The following is a 26,834-nucleotide window of genomic DNA, read 5'->3' on the forward strand; positions in this document are numbered from 1 at the left end:
CCCCCGGGCCGGCCCTTCCCGCCCTCCGGTGAAGGCAGCGAGTCCCGTCCCCGGCTCCCCCGGCCGGGGAGTGCCCCGGCCCCGCTCCACCGCCCCCAGCCGCCCCGGGGTGCAGCGGCAGCAGGGGGGATCCCGCAGCCCCCCCACCCCACCCCCGGGCCGCCCCCCGCCGTCGGGGCCGCCCGGACCGCCCCGCCTGCCCCGCGGGTGAATCACCCAAGAGCCAGGACCCGCACAGGTCCCAGTGAAACCCGCTCCGAGGTGCCTGAAATCCAACAGGAATACGGGCGAGGTTTATATTACTGTATTTAGACCGTCAATAACTTAAAAATACAGCCAAAATGTACATTATTTTTACATGTTCCATTTGGTTTGTATTTGTTGGACATTCTCTTTGTGTCTAAAATAGCCAGGAGGGGACAGTGCAAAGAGACTGGCGGCGGCGGGACAAAATGTGAATCGCTGGGATGGGTCTGGCGGTAGAAAGCGCACACTGACAAACAGATGCGGCACGAAACCAACAGTGGCAAACTTATTCCTTACTGCAACCTGGGGAAAAGAACCCAGGATCTTACAAAAGCACAGTTAGAAATAGTAACCCTGAGGAACAAACCAAACCAAACCAAAATGTCACAATATAAAGAACTCAAATGGTTATTTACATTCACAACCTCAAGATTAAACCCTTTTGGAGAACAAAGCCTATAAGCCCTAATGGTAAATAAATATCAAGTCTAGTTGTCAGGTAGTTTTCAAAGGTACTAAAAATCAGAAGACTTTTTCATACCTCCAGACTACAAAACCCAGTATACAAAATTATGTCCAATCACTTTAAGGCTAATATACATTTAATGCAAGAAAACAATAGGCAGCATCTGAAACGCAAGTATCTCAATGCTTAAAAAACATTAAATTAGGAGTCATCCAGAAAACTAAGCAACTAAGGGATCATTTCTCAAATAATTCCTACCTGGAACAAAATTTTGGACACCATGTCTGCAGATACTTAAATAACATATTTACAGTTCAGCTGTTCCATGTACAACACGACTGAGCTGGCTTTTATTGTACAGTCTCATTTTTCATCATTTGTTTACAATATACAAAATAGTATTCGATCCATTAAAAATACGTACAAAGAATTGTTTGCTGAAGACTCCGTGTACAAGCCATCTACTGCATTTTTCCTTTACTTGGTCAAACGAACGTCCCTACTGATATCACTGTTTGCTTAGTAGAAATAGTGGCTAAGAAATACCTCTTGGCGTGATGAGATACCGTCGATTTAACAGGCCTATGTGTGCTGGGACATGCCATTCACTAAACCCCTAAGTTGCTTTACTACGGTCTCTATTAGCTTCTGCTTGTCACGATCGTTCTTCCTGAACTGAGCAAAAATGTTGTTCTTTTTGCTAGAGTCTCTCATTCTGGAGAAATAAAAAAGCAAATGACACAGGCACGTTAGAAACATAATTTGAAAAGGAAAAATATGACTATTTAAATAGGTTTACTTTTGTTCCTCTTTTGATCTTTCTGCTAGTAAGAACTGGAAGGTTATAAAACCTGTTATCTGTGTGTTCTTAAATTAAACTTCCACAATGCAGAACTTGTTTTAATAAATATTACTTTACAAATAACCCATAAATATTAAGTAAATATCACCTCGGCAGGAAACTGGCCCCACCAATTGCACTGGGAGAGAAGCAAACCAGAAAACCCGTTAGTATCATCTGCATCCATGGTAAATTCAGACCCCGCGAACAGGCGTGTTTTGTTCCCTGTCAAATTACCCGATATCGTTGTTGCTGATCTCCCATATCAATGGTTTTTAAAACGAAATTCGGGGAATAAAATAAATTGAAGCAATGATATTTTGTAACAATATAGGCTATACATACCCTCTGTGAACTCTGCAAAATGCGTATTCACCGCAGGCAGGAGAGGAGAGAAAACACCGTTAGAAAGTGCCTTTAACTCCCAGTACATTTTGATGCAGTTTTTCAAAGCAGGCCGGCACTCGGCCGGCGCGCCGCGCCCTGCCTTACCCTGCCCTCCCCAGCCCGCCCAGCTGAAACGCTCGCGTCGGCTTTACCAGGGCAAAAACCCCAACGCATTTATTTCGCCTTCCCTAAAGCGGCAACTCGGGCACACTCGCAAACTGCGACCAGGGCTCCGGCACCGTCTGGGCTCTGCACCGGGACAGCGACGCGCTGCCGCCGGGCTCTGGCCACTGCAGCTCCTGGGAGGGCAGCCCCAGTCCCGGCCCCAGCCCCCTGCATCCCCCCACATCCCCAGATCCACGCATCATCGGCCACCGCCATCCCTGCACCCCTCATATCCCACATCCCCAGTCCCTCGCATCCCTGTGCCCCCCACACCCCTGTATCCCCAGCCACCCGCATCCTTGCACCCCCACATCCCCTGTCCCCTGCATCCCAGTCCCCTGCATCCCTGGTCACCCGCATCCTTGCACCCCTGCTTCCCCCACATCCCTGGACCCCCGTACCCCTCCACTTACTTCTCCAGGAGCGTGAGGGCTGTTCCCGGATTGACCCGCAGGTATTTGGAAGTGGCCTGCCCATAGTCAGCCAGGTAGGTGGACCAGTCCCACACCATGAAGAGGTCCAGGAGCTGGCGGGGGAGAGGTGGGTGAGCAGCTCCGCGGGAAGGAGGTGCCTCCCGGGCCCGGCTGCAGCCCCTCATCGGGAACCCAGCCGCCAGCCCCTTCACCTGCCTGGTTCTTTAACACCTTCCCACCTCTCTCTGAGAGCGGCTCTGCAAATTTGGCCCCAGGAGGGGATGGATGCTAATGGCTTCACGCTTTGCTGTTTTACGAGCTTACTTTACTGTGGGGAGGGAGAAGGGGATACTCCTGTCTGTGGCTGCTCACAGTAATTTAAACCAGAGGTTCAGGTAGTCTCAATTAAGTGAATTAAACAACCCCTGCTGCACTCTCCATGGTGACTGATCCCTGTGACTCAGCCCCAGGCCCTGGGCACACTTCTGGCCCAAACAAACCCCAAACACTTAAACGGGGGAAGAAAAAGCTTCCAAATGCAGTCCTGCGTCTGGCCGCAATTTCGAATCAGGCCTTTGACTCACAATCCCGGAGCTGCTGTTCAACAAAACAGCCTGCTTTTACAAGCAGACGCAATGCCTAACCGGCACTCGCAGCCCTCAAAGCCTAATTCCCCCCTCTGCCATTGCGGGTGAGGGCCAGGCACTGCCGGGCGCCCTGCCCAGGCTGCCCCGGGGCCAGGGCACAGGCGGCCCTGCTCCCTGCAGCCTTTCCCACAGCTACCTGCGGGCTGGCGGGCCCCGCTCCCATTGACGTCAATGGCGGGGTGCCCCAGCTTCCCCCCGCATCTGACGCCTGGCCTCATCCTGCTGCAGAGGGCTAACGCGGGCTTGTTCTCAGGCTGCCCACTGTTAGCCAAACCTACTGTTAAAACAAGCATGGGGAACCATGAGCAACGCTTTGCCCTGGCTCATAGTGCCTACGACCGCTCCGCTGAGCTGGGTCCTCACTGTAACCTAGAGCCCCTGCTTGCCTGGAGGCCTTGCTACATCGGTAAGGCCTGGAAAAGTGGGATGGAACAGGATTTTGTGTAAAATAAAAACCTCATTCTAAGAAACATAACAGACTACTGCAGGTCATACCATTTTGCTATTTAAATAAATAACCCTTCTCACTTTAGAGCAGGAATCCACTCCTCCGACTTCTCAGGATGCACTAAGAGCAGGATGGTACCTCTGACAGCCTTGCCTTACTCAAACTTCTCAGCCTGATAAAACGTCACAGGTCTCCAGTAATGCTCATCACCAAAATTCTTACATCAACTTAATTATAAAATAAAAGCATACACATGGCCTTCACAGGCCAATCTATGTTTTTTCCCTCCATTTTTTTTCCACTTCCTAACCCCTTATGCTATTTTCAAATAAAGTGTCAAATTTAAATAATTTTCTAATTAATTACTCCTTCCATATTTATAGTATAGTATTTTATGAATATGCAGTAACATTTCCTGGCTTTATAACGGACCTCTGACAGTTACTGCTCTGTTGTTCCAAAGTCCTCCAGGGACCATTACAAACCTCAGTGACATCTAAATTTTAAATTTGACTGTCTCATTTGGGTGAAAGGTGTATAAAAAGCAAGGAAGCTATTTCATTCTCTACAGACTACATATCCATGACAGCCATCAAGGTCAAATGTAAATAGTTCTTTCTCACAAAGCGCTTTCTCCGGAAGGGTACCGCCAGTTCTCCTGCTGAGCTGGAGAGAAGAGAACATGCCTTATAGTCACTAAGCAAACAGACTTGGGAAGACTCTGATAACTCAGGAATTAGGGGCATTTGTGAAACCCGCGACCTTAATTGCTGCTGCATGTTACTCGTAATTTCTTATTAACTGCGTTACAACAGTCGGTAGTGCCCAGTCCTTACAGAGGCTGTATGATATAGTCAAAAGCACAATCAAAAGAGCAGCAAGACAGGACAAGCAGACGCACAACACAAGTCGGGAGGATAAAGCTGACAACCACAGGAACCCAAACTACGTAGTCTGGAGACTTCACGTTCTCTCTCTCTTAGAGAGAAGCAAACAGAATGTATTAATAAATTAATACTAATTACAATGCCACTTGTCACAGGCTCCATATGAGAGATGGTCCTTAAGAAAGGACTGGGTCAATACTCAGGCAGTGGTTGCGTTCAGTAAATCAAAGGCGAAAGATTTCATTTCTTATGCCTATTGTAACATTGAAATTGAGGATTTTGGGTAAATCCTAAACAACCTGGAAGCTCTGCATCCTCGTAGCAACATGTGGCCCAACGCCATTGATGACTGATACAATTATAGTGCTGACAAGTTGAAACAAACTTTCCTGCCAATATTGCCTAAGCGATTTTCACACCGTGCTTCCAGTGCTTGAACCAACTGTCTGTGTTGTGACTCTGCCACATCTCAGTGACGGTGATGTCTGGGGTGGGAGATTACATCTCACCTGACCAAACACAGGTAGACATGTAGGGCTCTAAACAGACCATGGAGTCTGTTGCTTTTCAACATGAGGTAAAATAATGTCCCAAGAGAACACGAAGCATATTCTGTGCTCTCCAGGACAGTCCTGGCTCTGAAGAGCAAGCACCCTGAGAGACGCTGTCGGCAAGGGGGATATACCCAGAGCCCTGCCCCACACTTGGTCAGAGCGCTGCACGCAACCAGCCTCATGCTAATAGATCTCCTCAGTTAAAGCAGCCGTCATGGCATGTGGAAAGTAACACGAAGGACTGGGGACATGCAATCAAATGACAAATGCCACCCAACCATAGCTCCGTCCCCGCCTTCTGCGCACGTGTTCAGGGGCTGCAGTGTGACAAGTGTGCCCTGCTGCTGGGGTAAACGCAACAGAGCTGCAGACACTGCTGGAGGCTGGACTGCTGCTGTGCACATTAGGCATTGTGCATTTTGTCCCCCTCACAGCTGCAGTCCGGCGCTGCGGCATATTGCTGCACATAATGGGCTCTGACAGCGCATACTGTACGCTGTGGGTGGGCAAGAGCTGCCTGGTGTGCAGCTCTTCGGATCTGTGTCCTGGCCATTCATATCACCTGCATCTGACTTGGCGGATGTACAGTCAATGCGGGCACTTTGCGAGGGGAGCAGGTTGGCGAGCAGCCAACGGCAGCAAGGACAGCCTAGCAGAAATTAGCTGCTCGTCCCAGGACCGTCACACACGTATGGGAATTAACTGCAGTCCACGCATACAAAGCTTCACTCAAGCACAGCCCCAAAATCACCTTCACTCCTGCAGCCATGCTGCAGAGGTATCAACCTTACAGTCTGCTTCAACACGCGCTACTCTGTTCCTTTCTGACTTACGCTGCCTTTTGCTACAAAAACATGTGCCTTTTTAAATGGAGCACTTTAATTCCTCTGCCTCATACAGAAAGACCTCTATTAAAATGGCACTGTCTTGGCCACGGGCATATGGTCTGGAAGACAGTCTATCCATTCAAAGATGCAGAAAAACATTTGGGCTACTTCATGTGATTTGAGCATACTTCTGGAAAGACAAAGCTGATAATGAACCACTGGCCTACTTAATCCTTTGGTAGATGATCTTTATTTTAGTAAAGGATAAAGTTATATTGAAATTTATACATAAAGATTATTGAAAATAAGAGAACATCATGAACACACAAGAAGCCTGTTTTTTAATTCATGCCAACAGACAACAACATAAAATCCATCATGAAAACTGGGCCAACTCTTCAACAGAGGAAAAAAAAACCCCAACTTTTTCCTTACATTTTTGCTGTATTCTCATTCACATTAGAGGCATATTAAAATGATTTTGTAATGTGACAGGACTAGGTGTGTGTAAAACCATGAGGAGAGGGAACAGCCTTTGGTAACGTTACATGGTACTCAAGGTGAAGATATAATGGAAATACTTTGTGGATTAGGCTTGACATGCTTAGGCGACTCATACTACAGAGATGTAATATCTGGGATATGTTAAGTTCCAATGAAATAAAAAAAAAAGGTTGTAAATCTCCACAGTTTTAAATACTGTGATTATTACTAATGTGGAAAAAGAAAAACTGCATCAAGGGCAAGCCTAATCATAAAAGCATTATTTTTGCCAAAACCAGTATAAGCTACAATTAAAAAAAAACCCCAAAACAACCACAAAAAACCACCCTAAAACATTCAGGGGTTTTAAGTTCAGGTGAGCTTACCTCACAGCTTCTCAGTTGTGAAGCATAAAGTATAGAAGAATTTGCTAGTGCTGTGGCAACTTATTGTGGCAACTACAATCAACCTATTAAAGGCCAAATTAAAGCAACATTTCCCCACTACAATTTATCCACTGAAACTGTCACTATTACCAAGACAATAACTGAAAATAAGATGTATTGTCTAGCAAGGAAGGGCCCACGCTAACATGCACTGTAGTAAGAGAACTATGTGCACAGAGTAGGTCCTGGGAATAATAATTCTCCTGCATCAAAAAACAATCAAAATCCACACAGTGTAGCACATCGCACTGGCGCTGCTGGCTGAGATTTCTTCAAGGTTAGAATGTGCATTGTTTGCCTTGAAATTACAATAGGAAAAATGCTTATTTTGCACATGCACCTTTCCAAAGTTAATATGTACGTGAAATACTTCAAACTGGACAGAAAGGCAATCTCTCCCACTACTCTCAGAGTCTGGAGGCAGTGCAGACCACTAGTGGTTAGTCAGCTGCTCAGCCCCACCTACGGAGCCACCTGAGGGTGCTCTCTCAGAACCAGCCTACCATGAGGCCGAAACACTGTTTAAACCTTATAAACGAGGTATACGTACTCTGCTATGCAAGAACTATGGCACTGTTGTGCTCTCTTTATCCCATAGCACCCCTGAAAAATAAGAATAAGCTAAGATGGGCAATGCTGTACCTGAGAATTTTATAATGAGGCAGAGTATGTTTCCCTAGGAGCAAGGGAACAGATCTTCAAGCCCTTCTGACTAGGAATAATTAACAAAATAGTTTGCAGAGAAGCATGTGCATCTGCATGCGTGAATCGTTACCAAAAAAGAAAGGAACACGGGAAAAGTTTTGTGCTTTCTAGTATACCAGATGAAGCGTTCAATAGGCTGTCTACTAACAAGATAGATGGGGTATACACTTCTGCCTTCTTTAGAGGATTTGCCTCTCCTAAAGGGGTGATAGAAGGGGAACCTTTATCCAACACCTTGGGACCATCAGGGCTGATGATCAGAGCGCAGCACATTCCTTTTACTGTGTATGAAACAGTGTTGTCCTCTCCAACCACATTATCAGTCACGTATATACTTCTAACTTTATAGGTAACTTGAGGCCTTTGGTTGCTGTCCTACACTTGCATTTTCAATGACGCCCTACAATATGCTGGTTTTCTAACTTTTTGTTCCTGTCTATTTATTTTCTAAATGCCTTTTATGCCTCCAACATAAGCTTTTTCTGCTCAAAATAAACACCACTTGGGGAAAAAAAAGGTTCTTACATATACTTACATAAAAGGCTATAGCAATCTCTAACACTATACAGATAACACTACAGCTTTTAATTACATTACTTTTATTTTAAACACAACAATCTTGTTGTAAAACATACTAAACTATTTTTCAGTTAAAAGAGGCCCTACTTGAAGACCTTGATAGGTAATGGGTTTGGTTAACACAATACATTACAATATTGATGCCATGGCAGCAAAAAAAGGTCTTAAGATTTTAGGGACAGAATTCTTGATTCAAATAGGGCAGCTGCACCTATTCTTCAAGTTCAGAACTCTTGCTTCTCCCCAGTATCTAGGTGATATGACCGTGTTTGGACAGAAATTAATTGTAATCATTGCTCAGTAAAGCTTTGTCCTTTATTACCTAAAGTCCTGAGTAGCTCAGCCGTTAGTCCTCTATTTAGGCCATCTTGTAATTGCATGAGAATTTTGTGCACTGGGAACTGCTGGAATTGACCATCCGGCCCTTTCAATGCTGTTTCAACCTCTTGTCACATCCTCAAATATCATACAGACGCCCTTTCCTTTTTACTTTTGGGCAACTGTCAGGAATAATCTTGGAAGAGAACACAACTTTGGGAACCAGCTATCTGCAGAGTCAACAGAAGGGCTTCACAGAAGGAAATGGGGGCAGTGTCCATTAGACAACACTAAGCGTGTTGGTTATACTTGAAAAAATGTAATTTGAAATTATCAAGGTAGCTTAGTACAACTTGGAATAAGGCCATCACCTCTTCTGAAGTATCAAGAGTGTCAGCAAATAGCTTTGGTTGTACAACTAGGCACCAGTGATTCAGGGGCTGGAGGTAAAAATGAGTTGTTGTACACTTCTTATCCTGCTTACCTATCTAAATCCAAATATTCAATTAAAAAAAGGTAATTCTTTCACTTATCACTGTCAGTAATGCCCTTCTGGCTCACTCTCCTTACTCACAAGCTGAATATTTCTTATGCTAAACAGTTTATTAACCCCTAATCACCCAGTCACTTTTGGACTTGATTGCATGTGTAATTACCTTTTGTCAGGTACAATTTGCCTGATAAACATGTCAGAACACTTGCTGCTTAGTCTGTTGAAACAGATAAATGCTGTCTTTCCACAGCCTTGGGGCATAATTAACAGGGGGGAAAAAAGGCATAAAAAAGGCATAAAAAAAGGGAAAAAAACCCACACAGAAGCTGATTCAGTAAGGCAGGAGTTCACAGCATGCAGCCCGCCAAGGCCCATTGCCTGGCCTGCAATGCTTGCCTGAGCGGTTATTGAGTTCCAGCCTTCTGTGACAGGGCAATGGGGGCAGCCCTCAAAAACTGACACTTAAAGTAGGTTTCCACATGAACTTCAAAAAACAGTGGGATGATGCCTGTTTGAAAAAAACCAAACAAATAAACAAAAACAAACAAACAAACAAAACAAAACAAAAAAAAAAACCCCACCACAACAACAAAAAACCCCAACAAACCCAAAACGGGTCATCGTTACGTGTTATGCGCTCAGGTAGACTCTTTGGGATGGGACCAGAAAGTGAAAAATTAGAAGGCAGAGAAAAATAAAAATATCAGGAAAAGCAAAAAAGGCTAGACTGGGGGTGCAGGGGGAAGCTTTGTGACATTCTTGGGCTCAGTTGCTTCTGATTTCTGCCCTGTAGTGTTTGCAGGTTACGCACCCATGCAATACAGGGAATGCAAAAAAAGAAATCCTTACCTGACCTCTGAATAACCCAAACAGGAGATTAGCCCATTTCCAAGCAAAGCAGGTTGTCACACTGTTAGGCCAATTGCTTCTATTGACACTTTGCATAAACATCTTACACAGGGTGATCAGAAAGGACTGTTATGCCATTAACGCTCTTTTTATTTTTTTATACCTAAGCCTTACAGAATAAAGGCCTTTCTGAGTAAGGGATAACAAAAGGGTCAAAAGGTCACAAACATTCTTTTAAGTAGGTAAAAATCGGGGAAGTTTAGATTCATTGAAAAGTGCCAATTGGAACTTTTTTGTATTTTGTGACATTCCAGCACACTCAGCTTTTTCTAATTTTATTTTTAACAAATTCATTAATCTACTTAATTGCACATTTTTACTTTTACTTTTACGCAAAAAAAATTGCTACAATATTCATTTTAGGAAATAGCAAACTGTAATCTTCTCAGCTAATCAGTAATTTAAACAGATTTAGACATTACCATTAAAATCCTCATTGGGAACAGTGTGAAAATATATAGAATTTTTTCTTGAAGTGGTATGACTGAACAGTTTCACACATACAGTTTTCACCTATAATTCACACAGCATGTGGTTTGCACTATGTACAGCACAATATTCTATATTTTCCTTTGTTTTGTTTTGCTTTGATCAGAGATGGAAACAATCTCCCTTTAATAGTATAAAAGCCACCTGCTGGGCATCACAGACTACAGCTAATTGGTAAATTCTTTGAAATTTAGATATAATGGATTTTGACCTCTTTAATTAAAAAAATCCCAAAGCCTAGAATACTGTTGAAATCTTCTGGGAAATGAATGGTGCTAAGCATACACAACTGCAAGCTACACCAAATCTTTTCTTAGGAGAGAATTCAGAAATAACATTGCAACTTTTTCCTTGAGGATGCGTGGCTTTTGACCTAGAAAAAAAGCCCCGTGACTGTTGTTGGCTGTGTATCATTTAAGTCATTAACATAAATGAATGGCAAATATATTAATATTTCAATTATTACTATTTGAATGGGGATTTGGAGCTAAAAGCTCCAAAGATGGGGGGGACTTTTCCATTTTAAACACAGTGATCTCTCAAAAGCCCCTCACAAATGTCCCACTCCTCAACATCTTCCACCCCAAGGAGCTCACGCTGTATCTATATACACCTTTCATTCAGAAGAACAAACGGGTTTGATGACCAAAGAGGAAGCCTGTCAACCAGAATCATCGTTGTTCCATGATATCTGACATAACACTAACCTTTCAGTGGAGCTATAATCTCATCGGTTCGTGCTCTGAGGCAGCACTGCCTTCCTTTTGTTAAAACACTTATTTATACTCTGCCCAGCATAATGGGGCCATGGTCCATGGCTGGGACTCCCAGATACTGTAGTAACACTGCTACACAACAATGACACTTTCTTTTTAGTCTCTGCTTATGTTTCACGCGCAAGTACACACGAATATACGTTACACAGGTATATATTTACTTCCAACGAATTAACAAAAACCCCTGCCTGTACATGAAGATAACTCCCCCATTAATTCACCAAATGTTATCTGCCTGTTTATTAAAGCATGCACACCATGAAAGCACTTACTAGATTAGAACTAAAACACGATGGACCAGAATCAGAACTGGACAAAGGCAAGTCTTGTTCACTCTAAACATTTCCTGGTCGCAAAGGAACAACAGAAGCATTTAAAATATAGATATCTAAGTCCAGCTTAGAGGAAAAAAGACAGAGTTTGCTAACCGTAGAATAACATTGCACCAACCAAATGCAATTATCACTTAATCAGTTGGTGTTCCTTACTGCTGACAAATATCTTGTTAGCCTGGTTAGCAAGTCTGCCTGCCACTTGCCAAAATATTTTGTTTTGTTTACTCCTGGTGACTTATTTTGTGAATGTGGTGAATTTTAAGATCCCCCCTACTGATCACATAACTGGAATAACACACATTGGTCTTGTATTTCAAAGTGCAAATTGATCTCTTGATCTGTGAATGTCTCCCTATAGTTTATGCTACCCTTTTTCTGGATTGGTATAACAAATGCATTTTCAAAGTGATGTTATGGGGTTTTAGCTATGCAATTCCCATTAGTGTCAATGGGGGTCGCAGGCTAAATTCCTAGGCAATGCTTTGAAAACTGAGCCCTGGATTTTCAAAGGAAGGATAGTTTGTGTTAGAAAGGCAGTGTCTTTCAGTCTTTAAGCCACTGCATTAAAACGTTCCTTTTTTTTTTTTTTTAAGCACTATGCATGTAGAAATTGTGCCTAAATTGGGGACATTTAAATGTTCACAAGAATGAAACAGTTTTATATTTAAATGTTTTAATCCGCTTCAAATTTATAAGTGAAAATCAGATCTGTCACTATCGTGAATACAATCTTTAACACATTTGTAAGTGTATAATGTATAAACTCAGCGGTTATGACAACTGAACAACTGGGAATTGTTGTTATGCTAAGAAAAAAAACAGAAGTTACTTGTGTTCAGTTAAGACCGTTACAACCTAAATTCTCTGAAAGGGCAGAATCCTCTCCTAAAATATGGACCTTGAGGTACAGTCTGAGAGATGCCTGGTCTTGTTATATTCATAAGCAAGCCCAAATATTTTTTTTTTAATTCTTTGGCACTTCAGATGAACTTAGGCCTGCCTATAAAATAAAACACTGTCGAAGTCATGTGAACAAGCTTGTTGCTGTGACCATAACCAGAAAAACACTCACAAGGTATAATTTTTACAAATCCCATTAAAACTTCAAGCAGCCCAAAATCTAACATCTGAAGAAAGTCACTGAAAAATAGTCACTGAGGCAAATATAAATAGCTAGGCCCTATGCAATATACAATATAGCAACAAGTAATAACTCTTCAAAGAATATTTGTTTAATTACAGTGCAAATGTTTATTATGAAGTGTGTTGTTCATCATCATCATTAAAGAATAAGTTGGACTAGTAGCAAAAGAACCATCTTTTGAGTCTAGAAACAGGGAAGAGTTTGAAAAGCAGGAGCCTGGCAGACAGTCAGGCTCCAGAGGGCATGGGCTCGGGCCAAATTGCTCCTGTCAAGCCCGTTAGCCCGTACATGAAGTCCCTTTAGACAAAGCATAAAACTATGTCAATGGTAAAATTTGTGTGGATTAAAAATTGTGTATTATGCAATGCTCAGGTCATTCACCATTTTTTTTGTTTTTGAGCTGCTGATGCAGAGGCGTACATGCTCAGAAGTCTGCAGGGGTGACAAGTGCAGCCCCCCAAAACAGGACATCTGCCTCTGACCTAAACGAGGCTTTGAAAATACAATTTCAGCTGTTAAAATTAAGAAGCATTTAATATAGCACAGTTACATTTAATCTGTCATTTTCATTTAGCTTTTGTTTTGTTTGTTTGGGTTTGGTTTGTTGTTTTTTTTTTTTAAACACAGGTTTTTCAGTAGTACTTAAACATGGAAATTTACCAAAACCATTACTAACTGAAGAGACAATTTTTACAGTTTAGTTTATTTAAACTTAGATTTTCTATAAGCAGTTTTTTCAACTACAGGAGACTTATAACAGGCTTCCTTTAAACTATTTGCCTCTCTATGAAATAATGCCATAAATAGCACATGATGCGGCACAGTACCTTAATAAAAGTTTCCTGGTGATTAGAACTGTATCGTTTGTCTCAACCCTTCCTGTAAAAATCCATCTCAGGTGTTTCACTAAAAAGATGTATTAAAAAATCTCAAAATCTAATGTTAAAATTAGATCTTAACTACCTTCTCTGGTTGAGAGAAGGTGGGACTACTTAAAAATCATCTGACTTGGTGTAACTGGAATAAAATTTAAACTCGAAACATATTCACTTCAACCTCCATACTGTGTTCTGGAATTGAACACTCTTGTCCCATCTGTCATATTTAATAGTTAGCAGGATCCATGTGAGTAACTCGAGATGCCTGCAGACTCACCAGAGGTCAGTATATATACTATAGCACAAAAAGTCATTTTCTGACTAATGATGTTTTGAACTAATTAAACCAAACTGTCCTTCTAATACGCACACATTTAATTCATAAAGTCAGGCTGCTGTACGCTAGAACTAAACAACTGTAGTGCTCTGCCCAAGTATAATTACAACTCCAAGTTTAAATTTCAGTCTGATTACAGCAAGGACTGAAAGAAGGAGTTTCAGATACACAGCCCTGGCGTGTGACTATAAAGTGATGCCGACGGGAAGACAAGTAAGCATAGCACAGCTCCACGGCATCAGCCTTGTACTCACAGAGGAGGTAAAGACTTCAGCTCTTTGTGTGAAGCTGCAGCTCACAGAACTGACCCAGGAAGCCGACAACCAGGCCACTGGGAAATTAGCGATTCAATGGTAGAATGGGATAGTCCATTCTCCCAGCTTTCCATTTTTTTCTTGTAATATTCTGACCTGAACCAAAACACCAGAGAAAATTACACCTAAGAAAAATGCTGAAATAACACTGCTACAGAGATTGAGGCTTCCAACCTAAAAGGACGATATACATCAGGTCTGTAAGGTTTATGAGCATCTCTTGAATGTGCAGCATTTGGTCTCCACAGAGGTCCATGATCTCTAGTGTGCACAATGAAACACATCACCTTTACTGAGGTAACCTGGGGTTCTATAGTAGGTCGAGGAAAATAGTTTGTTTCAACACAACAGTCTGATTATTTTTTATCTGTAACTTTGGTTTGGTTTATTTTTAAGATTTGTGCAGTACTCAACAAGCTGCAGATTAAAATAAAAAAAATAACAGTCTCAGTGCTCCAGATTCTTCTCTTAGGTGGCCATCAAAGCCCTCAGTATTTTACATAAAAGACGTCTCTCTAAAAAACCTCTGCAGGAAGCAGATACAAATAGAGCAACTGTCCAATAAATTATCTCAGCTGATCTTGGATGCCTAGTCAGAATACCTGGAAAGCCACTGAAATCTAAGATGTAATAGGCCGGAAACCAGCACCATTATGTTTGCATCCAGAAACAAAAATCCAATGCAATCCATAAGGCACAGACACTTACAGATGTGCTCATCATGAGTTTACTGTAAACAGATAGTTATTTCTTCCAAAGTAGTGCACTCCGGGTATGGCTGCATAACCACCCTTCAGAGCAGATGAAGTTACATCCCCTAGGGAAAGCTATACTAGACTTGGGAACCACTGGATGAGGAATTCCACAATTGGTAGCTCAGGAATGTAAATAGAGACAAGTTAAAAGCAAAGCCAAAAATCACTAGACAAAAGTTTCATATTCTTTCCCGGACGACCTTCACTTTCTTCTTCAGCTTTTTTTTGTGGACATTTACTTCCACATTTATATCTATCAAACAACTTAAAAACATTTTAGCAAATACTACAGCCCGTGTTAAATCCTGGTACTTGTTTTTGTTTTTCTTGTCCAGATAACTTCGCTAAACTTGGTTTCGCAAAGGCTTCTGAGCCCAGTAAGCTGCAGTAACAAGAAACCCGGATAACTCTGAATTTGTTTTTGTTGGCTTTTTGAAAAAGATCTTTCTTCTCCTGCTGCTATGTTTGCAAACATATTAGGAGAAATCCTTTCTGCTTAATGTCAATAGTCCAATATGACTTCTTTTCTAAGACACATATCTTCAAGAAATTATTCTCCTTAGAAGTTGATCTTTTTCCTTTAGAATATGCCTTTTCTCCTCACTTCTCAGGTGACAATATTTTCTTAAAACATTTAATCTGAAAAATTATTTGTTACAATTGCTCTGGAAAACAGAATAATTCCAAACTACGTAATATGTCATTTGTAATAATTACTCTTCATATCTTAGCTCCAACAGATCCCAACATACATGGAACTTCTGCTGAGTAATGCCAGCACAATTCAGCCTCTAATGCCTCCTGCAATTTGAAAACCTCTTCCCCTGATTTTACTTGCCACTTTGAAATGTTATCCCTTTCTGGTGAGTAGTAATCCTGTGCTAGATTCTTCTGCTTCTTAAACGAACATTATTCTCACCCTTTATTGACTGACCACATCTATTATCACATGTAAGCAGTGTTAATCCTCTAGTAATTAACACCCTTATTAAAGTAATTTTAACTCAAAGAAGTTTAAATCGCATTATTGGTTTTATTTAATTAAGCTGCAGGGACTGTTTTACACTGTCATTTGAGTTTTCAGCTTGTACCTTTTCAATCTACCAGTTACACAAGTCTCCCCCACCCCATCCCGTTACCTGTGTATTTCTGTCCAGGAATTATTCAAAACTATTCTATTTCACCATGAACTTTTTAAACTATCCTCTATGGCATTGGATGCAAGACTTAGACTCTATACTGAACATACTACCATTCCCAAAACTATCATTTGGATATGCATTTTAATGTTATTGTCAAATCTATCCTTCCACAGGGCTCAATATCTTGTTCACGCTTAAAATGAAAGAGACGCTTTTAATGTACTTCTCATACATCCTAAGCAAGGACAAAGATTTTTATTTAAACTTTAGACTGGCAAAAAGAAAGGAGAATCCGAATGCCCTGAGTTGCACCACTTAAAGTCTGGCTCAGCACTTTTTCTGTTACTTTGAAAATAAGTCAGGTTTTAAAAATGCATTTTTTTGTGTGTGTCTACTGCATGTTCCTTTCTATGGGAAAATATCTGATAGCCTATGTTCTCTTACAGATCTCAGGTAAGCTACTCAACTGATGTGTTTGACACAGGGTCAAAAGATGAAAACTGTCTTCTGGTTTAACTGCATCATGTTACACTGTGCACTCTGGAAGAGCGTGGGCTAATTGTGTGTCCTCCTGGAACGATTTCCTGGAGGCATGCCACTGAAACCGGGAAAGCTTGCATTCTCCTGGGAATAAGGCAACCCGATGGTTTCATGGACTTTATACACCATATAACTGTGTACTGAAAGTCCTTTCTTTCCTTTGGGTAAAAACATCTCTTCAAATTTCTACTGTTTAAAAAAGAAATGTTCCTAATGCGTCTCAGCATAAACCATAGAAAAATGATAAACATAGATCGAAAAGGATAAGAACATTAGAGTATATAGACAGGAACCGACTTTTTCTTTTTTTTTTTTTTTGTCCTTCATCCCATATCTTTAGGTTCTTCTTTTCTCCCCATCACCTACTGCTTCCATATACTCATCTTTTGACCTTTTCCTTCTGTTTTTCCCACTTCTTTGCATTTCTGTTCTTATTCATTCTTTTTTCTCCCACCATAACTTTTTCTATGATTGCAGGGCCTTTTAAGTTGCACCGCTCCTTTGCTACTAATGGTCTAGGGAAAACCTTCTCCAAGAGTTTTTCTTTAGGTTCTGAAACATAGCCTATATGTGAATCTTCTATGTAAACTTTGTTATTTCAATATTCTTTAAAACAGTGCAACTTGTAAGATGACAAACTGCTCAAAACCTGACACACACGTAAGAGCCGTATATGTTAACATGGTGTAAGCCAGTATGATACGTAAAACTGTGCCTAAGAACATGCTGGTTCACTCGTATTGCTTATAGTACAATTAATTCAGTTCATTCAGAAACCAGTTGTTTACATAACAGTATGAAATTCAATAATTTCGTTTGCCACCTATTAGTATCTTTCTACTAACAGAAAGAAAATACAAGCATATAATCTCCCAGATTTCACTGACTGACTGGCGGCAGTCAGGTAGAAGAGGGTTTTTTTTAAAATTTGTATTTCTGCAGTGCTAAAACACCAGCTGAAGATCAGTGTCACTTTATGGTACATATTGTACAAACACTTCTGAAGATCTGATCGTTTTTCCTAAGACACTATGATCCAAATGAATAAACACTCATTAACCGTGTTTCACTTACTGAAGTCCTTGCCACATTATGCCTCTGCAATTCCTTCCTTGTGTTGTTCTGAAGTAGAGAAAAATTCTTGTTTTCTTGTTTTAAAAGATTCCCTTCATTTTGCTGGATTTTGCATTTGCCCTATAGTGATTTCCAAAGAAGAGACAGACAAACTTCCTTTTTCACAGAAGAAACTAACAAAAGGGGAAAAAAAGGGATATTCTGCCTACTGCCTGTGACTGACAGATAATTTAGAGAAGGAATGGAACCTAAAAATGTTGATCGATGCCACTGAAAAATACTGAAGGCAAATCTGTAAGGTTAAGGGGTTAGTAGTGTTGCCCAATACATACTACGTACCAGTGATACTGCCAGCTTAGCTAAGGCTGGAGGATGTAAACATTTTGGGGGCAGAAATCATTGAATACACCAGTACAGCTACCAGTCCTATGGCTCCCTGATGGCAGAGTAGGACTCATGGATGTTAAGGGAATACATGTAACAAGTAACTTGAAGGAAAACAATAATTTTCTTCTCTTGTGTTGTTCAAATAACAATGCTCATTCATTACTCATAGGAACCACATACCACCCACAGGATTCAGCAGAAGTCCTGTGGAGCGAGAGGCTCCAAAACTGAACTCCATCCGTCAGCTCAGGGCTACATGAGCCCAGACACAATGGTAAAGATCCTGCAGCAACTGGCTGTCAGCAGGAAGACAGCAGCTTGATATAATGTATTCACAAACTTCAGGAAAGTCATGCACCCAAATCTTCCTTCCTTGAATTTACATCATTTCTTACACGACAGATAAAGGTGAAGATCAGATGGGGAGCAAAACTGCTATCAGAGGAAAACTAGAGAGAAACTTCATTCCACTATATAACTTCCACTGAATGAGATTTATACCAGTGACTCGAAGAAAAGGTTCAGCGCTTGAAAGCGACTGCTTCATACATAGTCTCCCAGACACATAGCATGCCAGGTATTGAAGAAATTTAGTACCTTGCCCAAGAAACGGAAGCCTTTGGATTCTGGCATTATGGACAGGGTATAATCCGGAAATGCACTTCAACTACTAAGGATACAATTTTAGTGCCATTTAGGTCATGACTTCACAGGAATTTCCTCTATAACTATGGGATGAGCTTTCTTGAACAGAAAGGTTTCCTAGAGATATGAAGTTTTCATAACAGCAGCTCTGTAGGTTTTGAATTATTTGATTAACTATTTCTAAACCTTGTCTTATGAAAGTACTGATGACTAAGAAGAAGAGCTGAAAGCTGATTAAATGTGACAGCTGGTAGTATTCAGATAGGGACTCAGATATGTCCATCTAAATAGTCCTGACAGCAGCTTTTCCCTACTTTTTTTTTCTTTGTTTTTTTTGTAGTATCTCCTTTGATCAACTTCTCCAGTGAAACTTCTAGTAATTTCTATGATGGTAGTGTCTAGGAGCAGGAACTCCCCTCAACTGCTCTAAGAAGTCTGCACATGACAAATGAGATCAATAAATGCCATTTCCTATCTCAGTGCCAAAAATTATAAATTCACCTAATGACAACATAAGCCGCACTCTTGTTCAACTAAGGCTTATGTTCTTATGCAAAGGCTGTTATCTGCAGGTTTCTAAGTCAAGCTGAGCTTGACTTAGACATGAAACACTCATGAGTGCTTCATGAGTTCTGCCATTTTCTAAATACACAGTACAGATTTCTTGGCAGTTCATCTAATTCTTGCATATATCTGGTTCAGTAAATAGAGTACTGAGACAACTGCATCCCTTAAATGAAATAGCTTAAAGAAAAAAAAGAAAATAATTGTCTTGTGCTTTGATAACTTCCATGGTTTAGGTACCTACAGCATTCTTTACTGTCAATTAGATGATGACATTCAGTTTAAGGATTATACCTTTCGCCACATAGTCTTTTGTGCACAATCTACTGTACTTTCCTCTGGAGAAAGTGGTACAGTTTTTGCCATAGATGGATTAGTGTATCTTGTAGTTAAATGGACATATGTATATTGTTTTAGTTAAGTAAGGTATTGATAGGGCTACTGAGGAGAAGTAACAGCATTTGTACACCGAGTTTTTAAAACTTGTTTTCAGGTATGCTCCCTCCTTGTCCATAAGCCAGGATCTGGAGTGAAAACTTGGTATGCTGTCAGTGTGTTATTTGTACTTCTCTGCCGGAAAAGGGGCATTCAGATGTCGAACTGGATACAATCTGCTTTGCACTGAATTTGATGAATGATTTAATGTCCCAAAGAACTCGCATACACCTAATACCTGCACATGTGCTCTTGCTTCCTGGCAGTAACAGGGTAGGAATACCTACTGCCAGGAAATGACTGACTTGCCATCCTGCTTTGATTCTGCAAATCCTCATCAAGATAGTGCATCTGAAGCCATGCTTGGTTTTGACCCCTCGCTGCTGATTTCTGTGCACTTGTTTCCAAAGCTTCCTAATTCTTACCAGCTGGCAGGTATAAATCCCATCACAGTAATGAGCTGGCTTGTTTCCGTGTACAGAGCACTGATTGAGATCTTCCTCACAAATATCTATATACACAACTTGTGATCTGAGCCTACTGCGATTACCTACACGCTTCACAGAATCTAGCTGAAAAAGAGAAATCAAAAGTAAGAGATCCCACTGGGGAATAATAAGTGCTTACAAACAAATTGTCATGTTTGGGTGAAGATTTCCCTCTTACTTGTGAGAATATAGTACTCCGCAAAGACATTGTGCATCCCTTGCAAGCGGGTAACACAGATTTAGCAGGCAGTCATACTCAACTGTTGTGCTAAATGTGTGTCTCAAGTCCTCCTTCTGCCTTAGACCAGAGTCAATTTATGGAGAAGGGGAAGGCCAAAAGAGCGTTGCCTTCCTCCCTCAGCAAAGTGAGGATTTATGGTCTGAAATTCAGAGAGGTGCGACTCCTGTTTCATTGCTGTCTGAAATCTGAGCTCCTTTCTTTAGCTGAATAAGCAGCATTGCACCGAAAACTAGAGAAGCCCAAATCCCATTACATAGCACCCTGAGGCTGGGCTTCATGTTACAGATGTAACAGGCTCCTCTGCTTGTTCAGAGAAGCTGGTGAGTGCATGGGGGGGCGGGGGAAGGGATCATTGTAAGTAGTAAGCATTTTGAAACAGCCTCTGTGAAGATGAAAGTCTCAACAACCATTTCCCTCAGGAAGCAAAAGATGAAATATTCTCTACTACTACTGCTAATTAAAAATTAAAACTGTTGTGTTATGAAAGAGAGGCTTACTTTTATCTTTACACTCTGAAGTTTGTAAGACTTACTCCTATATATGCTGTGAGGGATCTCTCCCTCTTGGAAAACCCTGATGTGTTTTCAGTTCAAGACCCTCCTCTGGAGTAGAGGCCAGGGGTGGGTATACCCTACCAAATTCAAAGCACTGTGTAGGCTGGCAGCCTGTGAAGGAAGCCACAGCACACCTTTAGAGCCCTCAACCTCCAAAAGTCATGGTGGTTAAGTTTGGCAACAGGCTGCAACTTATTCTCTGTGGTCTACTGAAAGGCTCGAGAGCATTCTCCGCAGGGAACACAGATGGTGAGAGCTCCAGCATGGTGCACGTTGGGGGAATCAGGGACAAGCCAGAGCTGAAATGCAGTTACTACCACAGGAAATGAATTCAAATTAAACACTGCAAACAAAACAGTGGGGAAGACTGAGCTGTCAGCCTGCCTTTAGCAGCAGACAATCCCATGGCTGGGATTGAAGCCCAGTGATCTGTTAAACGGTTCCTACCTACCATGAGTTATTCCTGAGTTTATCAGAAGGACGGCATCATCTGCCAGTGATGAATGGAAAGCAAAGAAGAAAGAGGAAGACTATATTAAGTACTAATACGAATTTTCTCCTTCACATAAACTTAACATCTGTTGCATGCAACACTACAGTTCAGAAGGCTAGCAATATTCCTCACCAATACACCAGAAAATGCACTACAGAGTAAATGGACAAGCAACTCAAGAAACTATCAGTGTAATTTCCATTGTGCTTTGGAATCAAAAGAAAATGTATTACACTTTTAAATATCAGGTATCAGTTTTTGGAAGGAAAAAATATTGTGTATTGCCAAAGCTGGAGCTCATAGAAGTGCATATCCCCATGGTTATTTATACACAACATAAACAGAAGTCTGACAAAAATATATCTTCTAATGTTTCCATGGTACATTATTCTGTAAATTAATCACATTGATTGCATTATGACTGCATGTCTAATTTATCTCTAATGTTAGCAAAATGTTAACAGAAATTACTGAAAATCTTTGAGAATTTTCTTGCATACTTACACAGAATTTACGGGCCTTGTAGTTCACAGCCCTTGGTCTCACAGACTGGGGGACACCGCTATAAGACTGTAAATTCTGTGTTACCATGTGGGTGGAGATACTGCTACGGTGGTTGCTTAACTCTGGGGTTACCAACAGCATATGGTTACGTTCACTTGAGACGGCTGCCCCTGTTGCAGGACCAGCACTGGCAGCAACTGGAGGATATTAACAACATGTAAAGTGCCAAAAGAACACAGATGAGACTCAAGTTCTCCTCATCCCTGGCAAAATAAGGAAATTCCACAATCATCAAGCTAGCTGAGTACTTGTCTGAGATCAGACAGTAGAGCAAGAAGGCCTGTTTGAAACTGAAGTAGTGCTCATGGAAGAGAGAAACACTAGAGACAACTTGTGAAGTCAAAAGTGAAAATAAGCAAGCTACATTTGCAGCTTAGGTTATAACTCTGCAGGCAATGATCTGATTTCAAGAATAGGCATTTGTTACCACCCAGTTGGTTAAGAATCAGGAAATTTGCCCTAGGACAGCAACTGTTGACCTCTCAGGCTACCACAAGGTTATCGTTCCTGTCTGCTACACACTATACCAGTTCTCCAAAGAATAATGCACAAATTGTAAGATTCAGGCCTTTTCCTCACAGTATTTAAGTGTCCAGGACATCTAAGAAACTGTCTCACATTCCAGAACTGTAACCCTAGTCTTTAGCCACTAAAGAACAGATCGTAACCAGGAAAAAACTAATTCACGTCGGAGGCTGAGCTTCCTCAGAGACTAATTCAAGCAGGGCGAACTAAGACCCTTTTACTTTTGAAGGTTAATTCCAATTGACCTAGGGTCTGAACTGGTAGCAAAATCCCCAAAGTTCATTCCACCGCACTTTGGACCACCGCACTATTTACCCAGGCTCCCTGTATAGACAGTAGCAAGATATTATCTTCAGAGAGTGATGCAGGTCGCAGGACAGCTGGATCATCTTCACAAGATGCCAGAGACCAGTCTCTTTGAAGCAGCACATGCCACTTTGATAATCGCCTTGCTGAGCTGGTCTGCCCCTCAGTGGCTTTAAGTAAGTGGGGTGAAAGGGTGCACATATGTATGCCCTCAGGCCATACGCTAAGACAAGTGGCATGAGGCATGACACAACTACTGCAGCTGTACGGAACCATGAATCTATCCCAATTTTCTCAGCAGCTGCTTCCCACTTTAGGAGCTTCTAAACTAGCCAGAGCTGCAAGTTTCTAGATGATCATGGCCATGTGATTCTCTATTAGTATGCACTATGTGTGATTAGCCAGCCACACCAGGTCTGTGAGATGCTGGGATATGGGAATAGCACAAAAATCTTTACTGAGTAGGGTTTCTACAGATTAATAAGATCTTTGAGGAGCATGTTAAGTACGTCAAGAGCATAAGAGGAGATAGCACAAGGAGAAAGAGGTGGCTCATCAGAGGGGACATTGGTAAGTGCCTGCCCCTTTGTGATTCCTGGCCTCTTAGAGCTTCCTGCTACTAACTACTGTTCTCTTCTTAGGAGCAACTCTTTCTCATGCCAGCTACTTCTCTATCTGTTTGCTCTTCTACCTCTATGGAAGAAAGAAGGAAAGAAGTGGGCTTGGTCGGGACAACATGCTGTCCGTACATTGTCTTCAGGGAAACACAGAGGATCAGGAACTGTGAGGATGAAAATACCTAAGCCAATTCTTTTCAAAGCTGCTCCTCCCGCTGCGGTAATCATCCAAGTGTAGCTCTTCCCTCTCTGTCTTCCAGGCTGGCTCCTTGTAAGTGACTTTACTTCTTTAGTAAAACATGCTACAATATTCTACTGCCCAATCCTCATTGATCTTATACACTGCCCTAGTACAACGGAGAGAGAGTAAGCTGTTGTTGAGATAACTGGCTTCCATTAGCAACCATGTGATTGGCAGCATGATAAAGTCTTTTCCCTTGCAGGTCAGCTGCTTTTTAAGAAGAGGGCAATCCTGCTGATCCATCTTTTAGCTACAGTCTCTCACTGAGTCCCAAATCTCCTGCCTTTTAGCTTTGATAAGGTTCAAGCTTTCCCCCTTGTATCAGCCCCTACCTGTCAACAGCTCCTCTGTACCAAACAGCCAATATCAGGAGTTTGACCTCAGGGCACAGTCCGGGTGGGCAGGTAAAACCTGACCACTGGACCTACTTCCTTATCTTTCATATCCTGCAATTCATGAAGAAGTATCAAATTCAAACTAAAAAACAGAAGCATGACCTTTTATAAGAACTTTCTGAAAAAGGCTCTGTTGCCTTTCTAAGTATTCTTGAAAAGAACTGTCATCCACCCTATTAAGATAGAAATGGATCCCAAATAAGAGAGGAAAAACCCTGCAAATCCTTACTAAATGGTAAATGTTTTTAATGTGTGCTTGTAATACCTTTTGGTGAGGCACACAAAAATATAGTAAAAACCAAAACAAATATCCTAGAACTATTCTACATCTACAGGCTCCAATTGCAATCCAGTAAAGAGAGTTGCCCAGACTTTTGGTGCTTATAAAGTATCTGAAATTGATTAGATTCCCATGGCATACAGAGCATCCTCTATAAAGTGTTACTTGCATCAAAAGAATTCTAATTATAGTTGCTAACATAAACTGAGAGCTACCATAAGCAACACAATCACTGTTTATGTGACATGCTCGCCAGTCAGTCGGTGTTTAAAACATACAAAAATATTATTTATTTCCTGTAGCAAGTATGTACACACCCTGCCCTCCTGCATAGCTGGAAATAATGTTTTCCCTCGAAACAAACATAGGCTCTGGAAGGATTTATACCACTTAGGTGGATGACAGAAATGGTGCCAAAATCTCTCAACATCCTTTCCCTTCAGCTAAATTGACTTAGTACAAATTGGATGATGTTTAGTCACTTCTAACATTGATAATAAAAGGAGAATAAAAAAGAATCCAAAAGAGGAAGGCTGCTAGTCAAGGCAAGACTTACAGTATTTGAAGTCTGGCACAGGACGCCCTCGCATACTGAATTCTAGAACTCCTAATATACAAGTATCAGACGAACAAATCTTATGGCCACGATCCTATAGCCTCCTCATGTAGTCTACGTTTTTCCCATTGTAGATATTGTTTATTGTTATCTTTCTATACGAACGTTACAGACAACTCTACCTTTTAACTTTTTCATTTAAAAAGACACTTTAATCAAGTCTTTTCTAACTATTAGGAGAAACTGGAATACTTTTGCCTCAGGCACTTTCCTTTTCATTATCTTGCTGTGAAAAACCTACTAAACTATTAAAAGAAAAAATATTCTTAAGAAATAGATAATTTGGTAGAAATTTCTTTCTACATTTGTATTTTCTGGTGACTTTGAGAGATTCCTAATGGTGCTAAAAAATATCACCAGCATCTGAAGAAAGCTAACAATGCTCCATGCGCAGTTAATGATTCATTTCACTATTTAAATGACACTTATAGTTGCAATTTTGTGAAATAATAAGTTCTTTCTAAAAGCTTACTTCAAGTATGAAAAGTTTTTCAAAATTAATTGCTATGGGTGGATATAGTGTCAGAATTTACAGAGAGCAGGAAATAGAAATAACTACATGAACTTAAGATAACTAGAATTCAGTCTGGAAAAACCTTCCTTTTGGCAAGAACTGAGGAAAAGTTCTTCCAATATTAAGGCATTTAAAATTAAATTTGGTATAGAATAAAGATCAGCCAGCTGGAATAAAGCTGCTTGCTAACAGTTTAAAAGAATTCTATGTAACAAATTAAGGAAAGGAAATGCTACATAATACCATGCCCAATTCTGCTCTCCAGGGACTAGTTTTGTAGACAGGAGCAATTGCTCAGAATGGAATCAGGCCAGCACACACCAGGGTAACATGTAGACTCTTGCAAAAAGGCATCACAGGATCTTTACAAAATTGTCAGGACGAAAATTCAATCTTACATCCATGTAACAGTACCACCAGTAGCACAGTGCCCCCTAACAACACACTGGAGAAACAGTTTTACGCTAAATTACAGGGAATAGTGCCACTAATAACACTTCAAATAACCGCTTTTCAAAACTAATTACATGGGAATGCAAAAACATGAAAGGTTCTTGAATTTAATAACTTCAGCATTGGTCAAAAGGGGAAATTAGTAGGATAAAAAACAACAACCAGTGTCTTACTTGTCTGAGGTCGATGAAAGCTAACTGCAGGGTGTCTCCCTGGAATCCTGGCACAGGCTCAGAACTAGCAAACACTGCAAAGAAAGGTTAAAAATGTTATGGATGTAGATTTTTTAAAAAATCTAATAGAAAATCAAGCTCTATGCAATATAAATGCTAGCTAGTATTAAAATGAAACTAGTTTGGTAGAAATAGGTTAAACTAATAACTCACAGTGATTAAAAACAAACAAAGAACTTTCACATCATTTTTCCAGTAATCCCAAGGAATAATACCTTTAGGAGTGTTATTAGGAATTTTGCTTAAAATTCTAACCCAGTAGTAATACTGCAACCACAGAAGCAAACATCTTTTTTTGGCCTGAGGTGAATGATTATTGAGGAATTTCTAAGTAATACCAATTCCATGGCTGTCAACATATTTTCAAACATCTGCTTTTGTTACAGCATCCTTGCTATAAAAGCCCCAATTCTCGCCAAACAGCAATAAAAGACGAACACTAAGGTGGGAGTTAGTTTAATGTGTAGACGACAGGTGTAAAGCTCTACATGCCACACTCAGAGCAGAGCTGAAATGCCTGTTCATGCCTTTTAGCCAGCTTATCAATAACGAACTTCTGCTCTTTTTGAAATCCAAAAAAGGCTGTCAATATTTGAAGGCAAAACTATATTCAAAATACAAAAAATGGTAACACTTATGGTAATGAAAAAGTCAGTTATCTGTTTAAATAGGAAACAATCAATGA

General features: G+C 40.9%; 1 protein-coding gene across 7 annotated transcripts in view; it reads right to left on the minus strand.

The window, feature by feature from the left end:
• Positions 1 to 289: 289 nt before the first annotated feature.
• The window catches only part of EXOC6 (exocyst complex component 6), a 97,225-nt gene continuing 70,680 nt past the window's right edge, over positions 290 to 26,834 (minus strand). For 4 of the 7 annotated variants that reach the window (XM_075107255.1, XM_075107254.1, XM_075107259.1 and 1 more), the window contains 4 exons: positions 26,090 to 26,163; positions 2,519 to 2,631; positions 1,899 to 1,910; positions 290 to 1,427 (listed from right to left, as the gene is read on the minus strand). In XM_075107255.1, the coding sequence (XP_074963356.1) occupies positions 1,295 to 1,427; positions 1,899 to 1,910; positions 2,519 to 2,631; positions 26,090 to 26,163 (332 nt within the window). In that variant the 3' untranslated portion in view covers positions 290 to 1,294. Of the gene's footprint in view, positions 1,428 to 1,898; positions 1,911 to 2,506; positions 2,632 to 26,089; positions 26,164 to 26,834 lie in introns of all 7 variants that reach the window. The other 3 variants (XM_075107257.1, XM_075107256.1, XM_075107258.1) reach the window with 1 other exon arrangement.

This window comes from Phalacrocorax aristotelis, chromosome 12, assembly GCF_949628215.1.
Source record: "Phalacrocorax aristotelis chromosome 12, bGulAri2.1, whole genome shotgun sequence".
Classification (NCBI taxonomy): domain Eukaryota; kingdom Metazoa; phylum Chordata; class Aves; order Suliformes; family Phalacrocoracidae; genus Phalacrocorax; species Phalacrocorax aristotelis.